Raw genomic sequence first — 14811 nt, 5'->3', positions numbered from 1 at the left:
CCTGACACCCCTGACCTGCCGTGGCTGCCTGTGCCATATGACCTGCCGTGGCAGCCCAAGGCCCTGGATCCGTCGTGGCTCCCTGACACCCCTGACCTGCCGTGGCTGCCTGAGCCATATGACCTGTTGTCGCAGCCCAAACTACCGGACCCGCTGGGCTGCCCGAGGCTCCGGACCCGCCGTTGCTACCCGAGGCTCCTGACCCTCCGTGGTTGCCCAAGTTCCTGGAACCTGCATTGGAGATCCGTTCCCGGCTACCATTAGATCTCCAATGCACCCACCCCCCCTCCCTAGCTGTTCCGTTTACGCCGCGATGACGCGCCTTCCGGGAGGGGTGCATTATGTCACGATAACCGTCTGCTCCTGTCAGTTCCCGGACTACACTTCCCACAATCCTCCCTGTCAGTCACATGTTCACATCACACCAATCACCTGTTGCCACATCCACCCTAGCACACCACACTGATCACCTCACCAAGCTGCTGCTCATTATCAGGACTATAAAAGGACTTCCACTCACACCACCTCACCACAAAGTATTGTTAACTGTTGTTGCAATTCCGAGCGTTCCCCTGTGTTTTCTGTCTGCCTGTTTTGCTGTTACCGTTCCTGCTTGTTCCCTGTTTATTGACCCGTTGCTGCCTGTCCTGACCCTTGCTTTGTATACCGACCTGTGAGTGATATCTGCCAGACCCGACCTCTGCCTGTACCTGGATTACGATTCTGTCTACCCTCTGCTGTTCCTGTTTGCTCCTGATTTACCCTGCCTGTACGACCACGCTTACATTTAATAAAACGCTGCACTTGGATCCCCTGCCTGAGTCTCCAGTCACAACAGTAACTAGTTTTAATGTTGTTTTTGTAAATATTCACTTTCCCATATGACCACGGAGGAGAATCGGAGGGTCACGTTCAGGACACAGACACGCTGTATTTTTGTATTTACTTCAACCAATGACAACCAAAATCAAACCCAAGCTCCTGAACAGTTTTGAAGTGGCTGTGTGCAAGTTATAAGCATTCACAAGCCGAGTGATCATACTCTAAAACATAATGTTAATTATTACATAAAAACCAAATACAAAACTCAGCAAAGTATGTGATTATTTTGAGTGAAAGGCAGTAGGTTTATTTAGTGACATTATTACATTTTCTAGTCGTCTTCCCTCACCTTTTAAGGCGAAAATTGTAAATTATCGTCCTTTTTTTTTTCTTTGAACGATATCGTGAGATAGATGGTTCGCCGTCTAGATAGCTCCTTTGCCTGCTAACATGGTCACGTCAAGCTAGACGGGCGTGGTTTCAGCAACCAGTCATATCAGCTCAAACCACCTCCCCGCCTCTTTGCCCATTTTCAGTTATCCGGGAGTGACGTGTGGTGACGCGCAGCTAAGATGGCCGCGGCCTCATTTACGCGTCAAAACTGCTGTTCAGAACTCTATGGGTGACGTCACAGACGCTATGTCCATATTTTTTTACAGTCTATGATTGTGATGCAATCATAATGTGTGATCTGTTTCAAAAGAGAATAAAAAAAATCCAGAAAATCTGTGAATACAACATGTATCCACAAACTTATTTAACTTATTAAACTTACTTTCCCCTGAGAGATCTCCTATTCTCAGTCTTTTTTCACATAACGTTTTTAATTAGGTCTGATGAGGAACTCTGCATCTCTGCAGTCTATAAAGGCGCTGCTTTTCAGCAGCAATTAATCTTGCCATACCTGACAAGAGAGATACAATTATATGACTATGAATGTCCTATGTGTTTTATTAAAAAAAATATTTCAATTACATTTCTGGTTGTAGGCCTATGTGGAGTTACTTCTGTAGTCTGTGATATTACCAGGAAAGACAGTAACACTACAGACAAATGCCACAGACAAATTAGCCTAAATCCAGACTTTTCTAAAATGGAGGCTGCCATCATGATGATTTCAAGATCAGGGGACATTTTGTAAATATTACTAAGTATGTATTTAGCAAAATTTGGATTAAAATATGTAAAATCTGCAAGTTATCAACATAACACCACAGACACTAATAAAGCGCGACACATGAAATTGTCAGAAATCTAGCTAACTTTAAGAAAATTAATAAGAAAGAATGTACATGATGCACCCCTCAGATCAATCAGCACCTGCAATGACCTTTACACACAGGAAGTAGTCCAAATAGAGTTGTCTTGTCTTAAAGGGGCGACATCCATTGTTGTAACACCACAGACATGAATTTGGGGGACTTTTTTCTTAAATAATACAAAATATGTTTGTTTTTTTTTAAACAATTTAATACAATTGTACATGTTAAATAAAATCTATATTCCCAAATTTAGCCACTTTATTTGTGTTAAAAATGTAATATTTTTGCAATTACATTCCATGATACCGATCTGAGGTATGGTGGGAACATGCATATTTTGTTACAAATGCAATCTTCCAAACTGAATTAAATATGTAATTTAAATCAAAACTTTAACTATTAATAGTGCACAAATTGTATTTATTCTACAGAATACAAACATGCAAAAAAATTTGAATTTATTGATATTTAAAGTTTATTTCAACTGTTGTAAAGAAGAGGGACACCATTTGCCACCACAAATGAAGAATGACCCTGGTGGATGAAAGTGGTACAGTGAGAATATCCTTATTAAATGCACAACCCATTTGAAAAAAAATACTATAGTAAATAAATAGTAGGCCTGTAGTGTTTTTGAACCATACTATAATAAATTGTAGTCTACTGTATATATTATAGTATTTACAACACTTTGTTAATGAATGCTACAGAATACTGCAGTATAGTGAACTGATACTGTAATACTGTAGTATACTTTAGTTTTTACTACAGTAAACTCTAGTATATACTGAAGTATAATATACCCTATAGTTGTAGAAAACTTAGTACAGTATTGGGTAGATTAATTTGTTTATTACTATAGTTGTTATATTATCATAGCAACTATAGAATTACCACAATTAAATAATTCAAGTACTTTACTATAGTATGGTTCAAAAACACTATAGTATTTACTATACATTACTATAGTATTTTTTCACCTGGGAATAAAGATCCTTTTATCTTGCTTTCAATACAAGCGCAAAGGGGATTCAGATCGTGAAGACTCCATGCAATGATGCTTTACCCTCGCTGCCAGTCTCTGCTCCTTGGATTTTGCAAGCTTTTCCTTGCTCCTTATTTTTAATAAACCTTTAATAAACATGAAAAAGTTCCCAGTGTTGATTTTTGTGAAAAAGGTCAGATACACCTGTATATGATTAACACACAACTTAGCACACAATCTTTAGTTCTATTTAGATTGCTCCTGCTGACTAGAACATATTTTCTCCTTTCCATGTCAGTAAAACATGCATACATACTGCTTTCTCTGAACAACTGGATCATCCTCATACAGCACTGCAAACCATAGTGGAGACTACAAGAATGTATGACATGCAGTTCATTAGAAATGTATAAATCCATTGTACTGAATCAGTGCAAAAGTAAATGTGTGTGTATAATGTTTTGTTTTACAATCGAATATATTGCATATTAATTTATATAGTAATAAGTGCATAAGGATTATAAACATTAAGTTTAATTAAATTTCACTTAATTAAATTTTACATTTCACTTGTTTGCAGTGTTTTTTTTAATTTATTTTAGACAATCACCTGTCACCTGCAGGTCTCATGTCCCTGTGAAACCATAGTGAATATGACATGATTGCCCTTAACTAACACACAAGTTTAAAAACATAAAAAATACATCAAAACAACTGCAACACGGTCTTTAACCAAGGTAACGTTAGCCAGAAATATGTTAACAAGGCAGGCAACGCTGGTTGACCACACTAATCCTCAAATATTAGCAGGTTTTTATCTTTTGTAAACAACATTGCTGTAATTACATACACATACTACATTCACATGTCGGTGTATTATATAAATATTGTAAAACGATGCATTTATTGACTACAAATTACCAAAAATCATGGTTCAGTCTCTCTAACCCAGTGGTTCCCAACCACATTCCTGGAGGCCCACTAACACTGCACATTTTGCAGTCTCCTTTGTCTGACACGCCCATTTTAGATCTTTGAGTCACTACTAATGAGCTGATAACCTTAATCAGGTGTGTTTGATTCAGGAGACATGCAAAATGTGCAGTGTTGGTGGGCCTCCAGGAATGTGGTTGGGAACCACTGCTCTAACCATAGACAGTAAAAGAAATGGACACAGCAACCCTATTGGAACTCAATTGAGACAAGTGAAGCCCATTTTTAGCGATTTTTAGCACTTCCGTTTCTGACGTGCAGCCTCAAACTAAGCTTGATGATGTCAGCAACCTGTCTGACAGATGTAAATCTTCTAGTAGCTGTGCGTGCAAACTGCCATCGTTAATCTTGCAGAGACGGCGAGCTTGAGCGGGGAGTTCTTTGGCGTGAGTGAGCAGGAGTACGTATTCTGATTAATTATTTTGTATAGTATTTTAAAATGTAACTCCGAGCTTCTCCTCCTGTCTGTACGGTAATTACTCTACTGTGCGACAGAGTCGAGTGGTTATGACGCAATCGTTTTTTTACAAAAACTGTTTCCACGGGGCCATAATGTAACATAGAAGGTAATGGAGACCTTTATACATTGTTGTGTATCTTTAGAAATAAATAATGGACAAATGGAGTCTTTAAACGCCTCAGATGTAAAGTTATTAGCTGTCAAAGTGACGCCAAAATGAATGGTCAATGGGATGCTAACGCTAGTGAAGTTCTGCTACAAGATGGCGGCACGCGGCCGACTTCAACTTCCGGTCGACTTCCTTCCCGCTTGGCTCTAACCCTATCATTTTGAATTGCCGCCGAAGTGCTTCCTGGAACTATCTGAAGTCTACGCGAATCACGTGACGATCAAACGTTTTGAACTTCCGTTGTCAGAACTCTCTGTCTCTATGGCTCTGCGTTGCACGAGCGCCCACTACTGACGGAACTCGCACATAAGGTTTAAATGAAACGCACCAAACTTTTGATCACTTGAAATTCACAATGGAGCTGATTTATTAGACAACTTTTGTACTTATGAGCATATAGAATGGTGCATAAAACAAATTCATAAGTTGTTGGAGAAAATATATAAAATTCTATAGGCATATGCTGTTAGAGAAAAATAAAATTACACAAATGAAACAAAATATAAAGTATAAACTATGACTGTGAACATATATATTATGCGATTAATTCTCAAAATAGTTAATATATCATACACTTTTCCCCTTTTTTATTGCATGGAACACACAGAACATAGAGAACAGAAGAATAAGAATACTAATATATCATACACTTCAGTTAAGCGTGATCTGCTGTAATGTCACAATCAAATTGAATTGTGGGGAGCTGCTTGAAGTGTTCATCGAAGTAGACTCGATCGCTCCCTCGGTCAAAATCATAGGTCAAAATCGAGGGGACGAGGGTCTGTCCCATAGACTGTAAAAAAAAGGGTCTGTGCATATAAACTTCCCTCCTCTACTTCACGAAGTGGAACGCACAAATGGCGACATTGATTCCTAGTGTTTAGGGAAGTTGACGAGTGCTTGTCTAAAATTGGAATGGAACGCAGCCCAAGCCTATTCCTTCTTGAATGATGACGCAGAGGAAACTCTGACCAATAAGAGGACAGTTTTACTCTCATGTGACTTACATAAACATTTAGGTATGTTGCCTTGTTAAAGCGAATTGAACCAAGAAGAAAATGCAATATTGTAACAAATTAAGTCCCTGTTTTCGACCAAAGTAAGCCATCTACAAACGCCTTTAAAAAGAATCTGAATAGTCTTTGGCTAGTTGTTTTTGCGCACATATACGAAAGGATACGGCAGTACACATTAAACACTGCACACGTGTTCTAGCATCCACACCCGAAGTGCGTGCTGGAGATCACGAACTTCAGCCGAACTTTGACGACTTTTAACAGACTAAACACTTCCACTGCCACAATAGTTTACTGCCGTTTTCTTTTGGGCCGAAGAATAACTAGTTAGTTATCTTGTAATATCATTGATGACGATTCAGAGTCTTCGTGACGTTCGTGCTTTAATTACTAGTTTGCGGTTTCATCGTGAGCAACGAACAGCGTAGAACAATGATTTTAGAGAGAATACATCCAAGAATATGCTCTTTATTAATGCACAGGGTAAGTGTTGTGTAGTATTGTGCATATCATTCTAAGCATTAGTTTTTTAAGTGTTGTTGTGGTTTGACGTGTTTTGTTGTGGTTTAACGTTTGACGTTATGAAGTATAAAACATTTATTTATTAACATACACATGTAAACTTATCTTCCTCCAGAGTAGAGGGGGTTTACAAAACGTATAAGAGCAGAGACTCTTAAGTATATTTTAAGTGAAAACTTAAGCTCCTCACTTTCAGTCATCATGTGTCACGTTCGTCAGGCTGTGCTCAGAAAGGCCCACTCGTCGGTTCCGCCGCAGCCGGTGCCTCCGCTCGGCCAGACGCTGCAGCGCTACCTAAGGGCTCTGGAGCCGCTCTTACCGGCAGATGAGCTCGAACACACCCGCAGGATCGTGCAGAAGTTTGGATGCACTGGAGGTCTAGGCGAAAAACTGCAGAGGGAGCTGATCAAACGAGCAAAGCATTCACACAACTGGGTGAGAATAGCACCAAATACCAGCGACACAGTTTAAATGTACATTTTTCATACGTTGGCGCACAAAAATAGTAATTGTATCTTCATCTAGTAACTTGGTACTTCAAGAATACCATGTGTCCATTTGCCACTATGGTATTCTTGAAGTAGCCTACCATGGAAATACCATGGGGCATTATTCTGATTCTTCATGGCTATATAACAAAATATCATAGTAATATCATGATTTTGGGACAGTATAGTACGGTGGTACTGCAACTGCACTACTTTATATAAGGGTCATGTTGAATTGTGTTGGTCATGTTGGCAGTGTTTATAGCATAACTTTTAAATGTCATAAAACATAATGTGGGCCTTTCATTTAATCAATTGTGGATCCTCATTTTCTTTGTCTTAACTCTTCCATCCAAGAATCAATTAAATTATGAGTTTAAGAATCCACAGGCAGTGTCTCAAAACCTATTGACTTTGGCATCATAGCCTTTTGCAGCCGTTTTTACTCCGATTGTGTATACTTTTAAAGGTGAACTAACAGGCTGGTTTGTTTTGTTTGATCTGGTGTGTTTTGTGTGTCTTCACTTTATGCAGATCTCTGATTGGTGGGTGCAGTGGGCATACCTGGAGTGCAGGCAGCCTTTAGCAGTACATTCAAATCCAGCCATCTCTCTGCCTAAACGTGACTTCACAGACTGGAGAGGTCAACTAGTGTATGTGACAGCCAGAATCTACGCACGCACGCACTCACTCACTCACTCACTCACTCACTCACTCAAATAAACACCCTTACAGAACCATATAAATGTCAAATTGTGCTAAAATAATTTATTAGACAGTAAGTTCAAAGCATTTAAGTTGTTTTATCTGATATATTGAAGACATCATTTAACCACCCCACACTTTTAAACCAATGCGCTTACACCCCAAAAAACAACAACAAAAAACAACCTCTATTTCTTCTTTTCTCCAGCTTGCTTCCTAATCCAGTGGTCTAATAAACCTGACATTGTATATATTACAAATATTGTTGGCTCTTTTTCAAATTGCTTTATTCCCCTTTTGTAAGTCGCTTTGGATAAAAGTGCCTGCAAAATACATAAATTAGTATTAGGGTTGCATATTTAATTAATATATGCTTTATATCTATATGTCTATACTGTTTCTTGTGCAGGTTTGCATCAAAGTTAATTGCAGGAGTGTTGGACTTCAAAGCTAAGGTGGACAGGTTTGTCTCATTAATTTATGTCTGGCGTCTATGGACAACATTACAGTACAGTGGCATTTACACATTCATGTCCAAGCACCTGTGCTAATTTAATCGCTAACCTTGAACTCATGCTTGTCTGCATGCTTAGTCAAGTAGTGCCAAACACCAGAGATTAATATCATGCTATTATTTTTGAATATATCAAACTGTTGCTGTCTGTACAGTACCTCCATATGATTTTCTTTATCTTTTTTTCTTGATTTCCACTTGTCCTCTCTTGCTGTCTTTCTTCCATCATCCAGTGGGAAGCTAGCGGTAGAGTATATGCGCGGACAGCCACTATGTATGGAATTGTTTCCTCAGTTGTTCTCCTCCTGTCGAATCCCAGGACCCAAACATGACCATGTGGTTCACTATGGACGTCCACGGCGTGGCCCAGCTCACATTACTGTGGTCAGGAACTACCAGGTAACCTACATTTTGTAAGATGATATGATCAAAACATATATAGTCATGATTCTACAACTTCCATATGTCTTCGTTTTTGTCACATATCTGGACAGGGCAGGGGCAACAGGATATCAAAAATATCTCACAAGTGTCCCGATGTTGATTTCAACAGTCAGATTATTGACAATATCCAGAAAATTGGCAAATGATAAATCTAGGAAGTTGCCAGATATATTTTACATAGCCCCAAATTTACCATACACCTCTTTATTTATTTTATTTTATTTATTTTAATGTTAGTTAAAATAGTTAAAGGAAAACTCTAAAGGTATTATGGCTTAATACGCTGATTGTGTCTATTTTCATTATACACACACACATGCAAGAGCATGAATGAAATATTTTCTATAGTAGTTAGCCTACAGCCTATTTAATTTTAAATTAAAACGGTTCAAAAAATGTATGCGACTGCTGTGGTAAAAGATGCATTCCCTGTCAGACATAATTTATCTGTACTTTTGTAATTTTGTCAAACATTATTTCTTGATTACACATCTTAATTTAATGTATTTTATTATTCCTAAGTTAAAGGGATAGTTCACACAAAAATGAAAATTTGATATTTATCTGCTTACCCCCAGCGCATCCAAGATGTCGGTGACTTTGTTTCTTCAGTAGAACGCAAATGATGATTTTTAACTCCAACCGTTGCCGTCTGTCAGTCTTATAATGCAAGTGAATGGTAACACAATTTATAAGAGTCAAAAAATATGCATAGACAAATCCAAATTAATGTTGCAAGTTAAATGTTTTTTTATTTTTTTTTTATTTATGCTATTCATTTTGTTCTGCATGTAGCGGCCCCTCGGATATATCAATCAAGACGCAGAGAGTTTCAAACGGGTGTCAATTTATTTCTTCCTCTCAAAGAGCACCATGCACCATGAACACCGTGAAAACTACAGAATAAACAGAAGAAATACAAAATGCTTCTATGTAGTTTCACAAATAATTTGCACATAAATCATGTTCACATATTAATCATGTTTACACCCAATACAAATCATTTTAACAAATGACCAATATGAAATATGAAATGTGTTTTTAAGCCTTCATGACAAATGAAATATCACATGCTTATTTTAAATGAAACACAATATATTATAATTGTTTACAGAAAGAATATGTTTTTAAATTGACGACATGTGCAAAAAGCCCATAAACAAATGAAGTATTGACATTCTCTTTTCCTTAAACAATATCCCTTCTGATAATAGTACAAACTCCACCCATTTTCCTTCATACCTCATTCCGCTTCTCCAAGGGCGCTAATCAAAGAGTTTCTGCCATCAGCTACCATGCGCTCTAGCTCGACACACCCTCACAGTTCGGAGCTCTTAGAAATAACATGTACGAGCAATACAAAATTAATCAAGTAAATCACAATGTAAACTCTTTCTTTACAAAATTCAAATGGATGAACATGATAAATAACTAAAGACAAGTTTTTTTTACAAGTTTTTACCGTTCTTCCGACGATATGTGAACATCACATTGTGAAGAGAGTAGCGGAAGTTTAGAGTCACAAAAAAAAACATCTGAAGAAAACGCCGCTTTTCAAAATAAAAGCGGAACCGACAAAGTGACACTGTAAAACTATAATGTCTTAATATATAAGTATAAAATATTATATATGTTATAAACTGTTTAGGAGAATATTAATGCGATTTATAAGACATTTACACTGCAGATGAAAAAATTAAACTGCATCCCTTAAATTCAGAATAGGCAGTGATTTCTCTTGTTTTAAAAACAGTATCAAGTAGTGTTGCACGATATACCGGTACTAGAAAGGTATCGCGATACCCTGCTTTTAAAAATGGTCCGGTTCTTCATTTTATTAGTACCGGTACTTTGAGTCCCAGCTGTATTTCCTAATGTGCAACAGCAGGGGGCAGTGTGCGTGCAGCGCGCTGCTTCTAAGGCAAATTGAGTACGTGTTTATTCCTCTCAACTGCGCAACGGCTTTTATGGTGACTGAATGAGAGGTATGGTTGCAGATACAGGTGCTCTTGCAGACCGTCCACAAATTGTTGAGAAAGCAGATGCACAAAGTGAAATATGGCATTATTTTTCACACATTGCCGACAGCCAGGGCAAGCCCACAGACATCACAAAGCCTGTCTGCAAAAGATGTTACAAAATAGCACAAGCGAAGGGAGTCAAAAGCATCTTGCCGTCAAATATCCCGATTTGTACAAAGAATTTAAAAGCAGCAGGTTAGCGAATGTGATACCAGCATTATGTCTATGCTCTCAAACATTAAATGAGTGTTATTTATTTATTTTACTCATGCAAGCAGACCTCCGCAAAGAGGTGTATTATTGAGTCTAAATTTAATAAGTGATATCTGGTTGCAAAAATAAAATTTAAAAATGCATAAATATGTGAAGGGTATATACAGTTATTTTAAACCAATTTATGCTTTAATAACATTGCTCTATTTACAGTAGTATAATTTTTACAATAATCTTACTGTCAAACACCTAAATGTATAAAAAAAAAAAAAGCTTAACAGCAGATAACTTACAATTTTATTGAGCATGAAAATAATAAACAACATTAAAAATTATATTGAGTCTAACTCTAACTTCATGGCATCTAGAATTATCAGCCTGCACACTGGTGAAGAAAGAAGTTCTGTCATATGTTATTTATTTACTTTTCCTGCTGTTTTAGGTTTTTGCCATAGTATCGTTTAAGTATCGGTATCATGATATTTAAGTTGGGTATCGTATCGAAGTCAAAATTTTGGTATCGTGACAACACTAGTATCAAGTAGTCTTCTGTTTTGATCTGCATTTTAATAAAAGTTAAACTGAAAAAATAAAATGGTAGCAACCTATATGCACCTGTTTCTGAATATATATTGATTTAAATAGTCTACAGAATTAATAATAATAAAAAAAAAACATGACAATTGTAAGTAAATATATATATTAGGGTTGTGCCGATTCATCGTGATGGCTGAATTACATCACGATGGAGAGACACCATCGTGATGCCACGCCCCCGCCCCCGTCCCGCTCCGCTCCGCTGCGAGTCTTGCAAGTCGACACACTCTCTTCTATAGATTATAGTTAACCTAAAATCTTTGCAAGAATTGCTCTGTAAATTAAATTGAGAATATAACTAATGCATATATGCTATTTTAAATACTGTAGTTTATGCCAGAGACGTGACGTGTGTTAAGGCCCTTTCACACCGGACGCGTAACAGAAAAGCGAAACGAAAAAGCGAATAGTTTGTGTGCGAATAGTTCGCGTCAAAACCATTCACATCAGCCGCGATGCGAATTTGCGACGTTTGTGCTCTGAAAGATTCCAAATCATTCGCGGCGACAGCTGAATGAATAATTTATATATATAAATATATATATATTTCAACAAAATAATCTTCATCCTGTTGGAAAGGTTGGTCAGTTTAACTGACAAACTACATAGACACTTCATCATGCAGTGAAGATGAGCTTTTCATTTTTTTTCAAAGACCGAAAATAAGTTTTTGGGTGCACCCAGTCTTAACAACAACACATTCACTTTCCATAGTCACGGACACAATTTAGGTTAAAAAAAAAAAAAAAATCAAGTTTTACCTCAGAAGGTTATGTTATCCTTGTAGCCTACAGCGACTTGCATGTACTCCCACAGGAGCTGTAATCTCGTGAGAAATGCGATACCTGTCAAAGGTTAATGTTGATTGAATAGCTAGTGACATCTACTGGACATTTCGTTTACAGAAAAGAAACCCACTCATATATACTGCGAGTAGCCCAGGCTATAAATAGGCTTCTGTCTAAAGAAAACCTTTATTTGTCCCACAATGGGGAAATTGTATGCCTATGGACTACAGATAGAAGGTTAACTACTAGACATATAGTTTAAATAAACATTCACAAGGTAGTTTTCTATTGTAAATGCGTCGACACAAGCTATCAGATGATCCGTCATTGTTGCTGTGACATCACCTTTGTTTCCTTGTATTTGATTGGTTGAAGCCTTTTCTGTCACCTCGAATGTGAAAAAAAAAAAAATCGATATTGAAGCGAAAAAAATAAACGTTGTTTTTTCGCAGCAGCACATTCGCGTTCGGTGTGGAAGCACTCATTACACAAACAGCTGATCAAAAAACAAAACCATCGCGCGAATAATTTGCACGTCAAAATCGCGTCCAGTGTGAAAGGACCTTTAGTCTGTGAAAATACAATCAGGCATACCTATTTGAAAGCCCGGATGAGTCATTAGTTGAGAAATAAAATAACCTTTCGCACGTAAGTTTAAAATATTCTGGCGACCGTTATTTAGAACGTATCACTTTATTGTTTCCATGGTGACGCGTCATTGCTTGTCATGTCACACACCGCAGCGCTGTATGACTGATGATCTGCTTTTATTTCAGTTTTCCTTTTTTATTCAAAATATTCACAAATTTGTTAACTATAACATGAAATATCTGATATTCCGATTGTCAATTATGAGCACCTATACACGTTATGGGCGCCGCCATGTTAGTTTGTGCTGCAGGTTCTGTTGGATTTACAACATATGAATTCGTCCATTTCTCCCGAAGTAATGTTAAGTAAGCGGTGAACTGGGAAAGAATAGAGTAAACTTTAAAGTTACTTACACAATGTGTATCTGATATGAATAAAACATGTCCTCGAATTATAATGGAAATAATTGTTATTGCCGCTTCTATATAGGCTACATCAGTGTGTATTTTACAAACTCTAAATGTATTGGTTTTTTTTTACTTATATGTATTTAAATAAAAAATAATTAAAACTATACCCTCCCCACCCCCACCCGACGATATCATCGTCCATCGTGATGTTTTATTGTAAACATCGTCAACTGACAATTTAGGGGACGTATATTAGTGGTCTGCCGTTATCGGCGTTAAAGTGCTGCGTTAACGTGAGACTCTTATCGGGCGATTAAAAAAAAATATCGCCGTTAATCTATTCTTAAAATTATAATTACTATGATACTTATTATAATACTTAAAATGTGGAGATCACATATACCACCATAGTCAATGATGTCTGGTATAAAACATGACATACAAAAATACTTACGCTCTTATGTATGCACAATTAATCAAAAGAATGCAATCTTATTCCTAAATGACAATGATTCAGTTATGTCTATTAAACCTCTGAAATTACGATAATACCGGAATATTTAAACCTGCTTTTGAATTGCTGCTGAAAACAGTGGTCATGTAAGCTATATGTTTTAAACAGCTTCACAAAGTATTTTCAACAACACACTATTGCTACTTCTGTGTTGCAAACATTAAATTATAATGCAGGTATTGCAATAACAATTTATAGTCCTAATGTACACTGATTTCAGCAATAAATGACCTTTGAAAATAATGTTATTACACTGTTCTGCCAGTAGGTGGTGAACAGTGACTGTTAAAATGTATTTGATGTATCAGAATCATTCATTCAAGAAATTTGCACTGGACGAAACATGTCTTCATTAATTTCAAACGATATTGTTATTAATTCATTTAAATTAATACATATTTTTCAATAGGCTTTATAACATTTTACACATTTGTGAATAGACTGATTTATAACATTAAATTAGTCGTTTAATCTTTTGTTTTTAATGTTTAATTTAATGTTTTGGTCCATGATATTGGCTAATATGATGGTTTTGGATAAATCATTCAGTGGGGTTTGACCTGTGGGATGCAGTTACAAACAAGCTTATTAACCCTTAAACAGGCAAGAGTGGAAAATAAGCAAAAAATATTTTCATGATATTTTTTATATCATCTGAGCTTAAGTAAAACACATCCAAAAGAATTTTTGAAATATTTGATATATTTTGGATTTTATGAGTTGTGACTCCCAGGTCACGTTGCCTGATTAGGGTATAAAAAAAGGACCAAGTCATTAATCTGTTAACTGTTACTGGCCTACTTGCCACTGCATGCTTAAAACAATTATATCCTATACTTTACCTGATGTAATGTTGACAAATTATATATCATTCAAAAGCTTACGAACTCAAGATTCATCCTGTGAAAACCATTTTGAAATCGGACCTTGCTTTACCATAAAAATGGTACTTTAATTTCTTTTAGCAAGCTCCTCACCTAGTGGGTGGTGTCAGGTTTTGTATTACACAATTTATTTGAACTACTTTATATAAAAAAAAAAAATTCTAATCTTGACAAAACACATATCATTGGAAAGTTCTGAGTCTCACGGTCCCATCTGCCAACTGTTTTTTGATATTGAGACTGAAATGTATTAATTTGATACAGGAGAATGCATTAAAAAAACACCCAGTGGCTATTTTTGGTACAACGCCTAAAAATATCATGGGAAGTTACATTTTGTGATATTAAATTAAAATTTAGAACACAAATTGGTTAGACATATGACTTTGATTTGATAGTAATTTTAGACTAAA

The 14811-nt window shown here is 36.7% G+C and overlaps 1 protein-coding gene across 4 annotated transcripts in view; it reads left to right on the top strand.

Moving 5' to 3' along the window:
* The first annotated feature begins 5710 nt into the window (after window positions 1-5710).
* The window catches only part of cratb (carnitine O-acetyltransferase b), a 74745-nt gene continuing 65644 nt past the window's right edge, over window positions 5711-14811 (top strand). For 3 of the 4 annotated variants that reach the window (XM_067361468.1, XM_067361467.1, XM_067361465.1), the window contains exons 1-5: window positions 5711-6190; window positions 6449-6664; window positions 7252-7370; window positions 7832-7885; window positions 8170-8335. In XM_067361468.1, coding sequence (XP_067217569.1) covers window positions 6140-6190; window positions 6449-6664; window positions 7252-7370; window positions 7832-7885; window positions 8170-8335 — 606 coding nt within the window. In that variant the 5' untranslated portion in view covers window positions 5711-6139. Of the gene's footprint in view, window positions 6191-6425; window positions 6665-7251; window positions 7371-7831; window positions 7886-8169; window positions 8336-14811 lie in introns of all 4 variants that reach the window. The other variant, XM_067361466.1, reaches the window with a different exon arrangement.

Source organism: Chanodichthys erythropterus, chromosome 15 (genome assembly GCF_024489055.1).
Source record: "Chanodichthys erythropterus isolate Z2021 chromosome 15, ASM2448905v1, whole genome shotgun sequence".
Lineage (NCBI taxonomy): Eukaryota > Metazoa > Chordata > Actinopteri > Cypriniformes > Xenocyprididae > Chanodichthys > Chanodichthys erythropterus.
The sequence above is the reverse complement of the archived record's forward strand: the minus strand, read 5'-3'. Positions and strand labels throughout refer to the sequence as shown.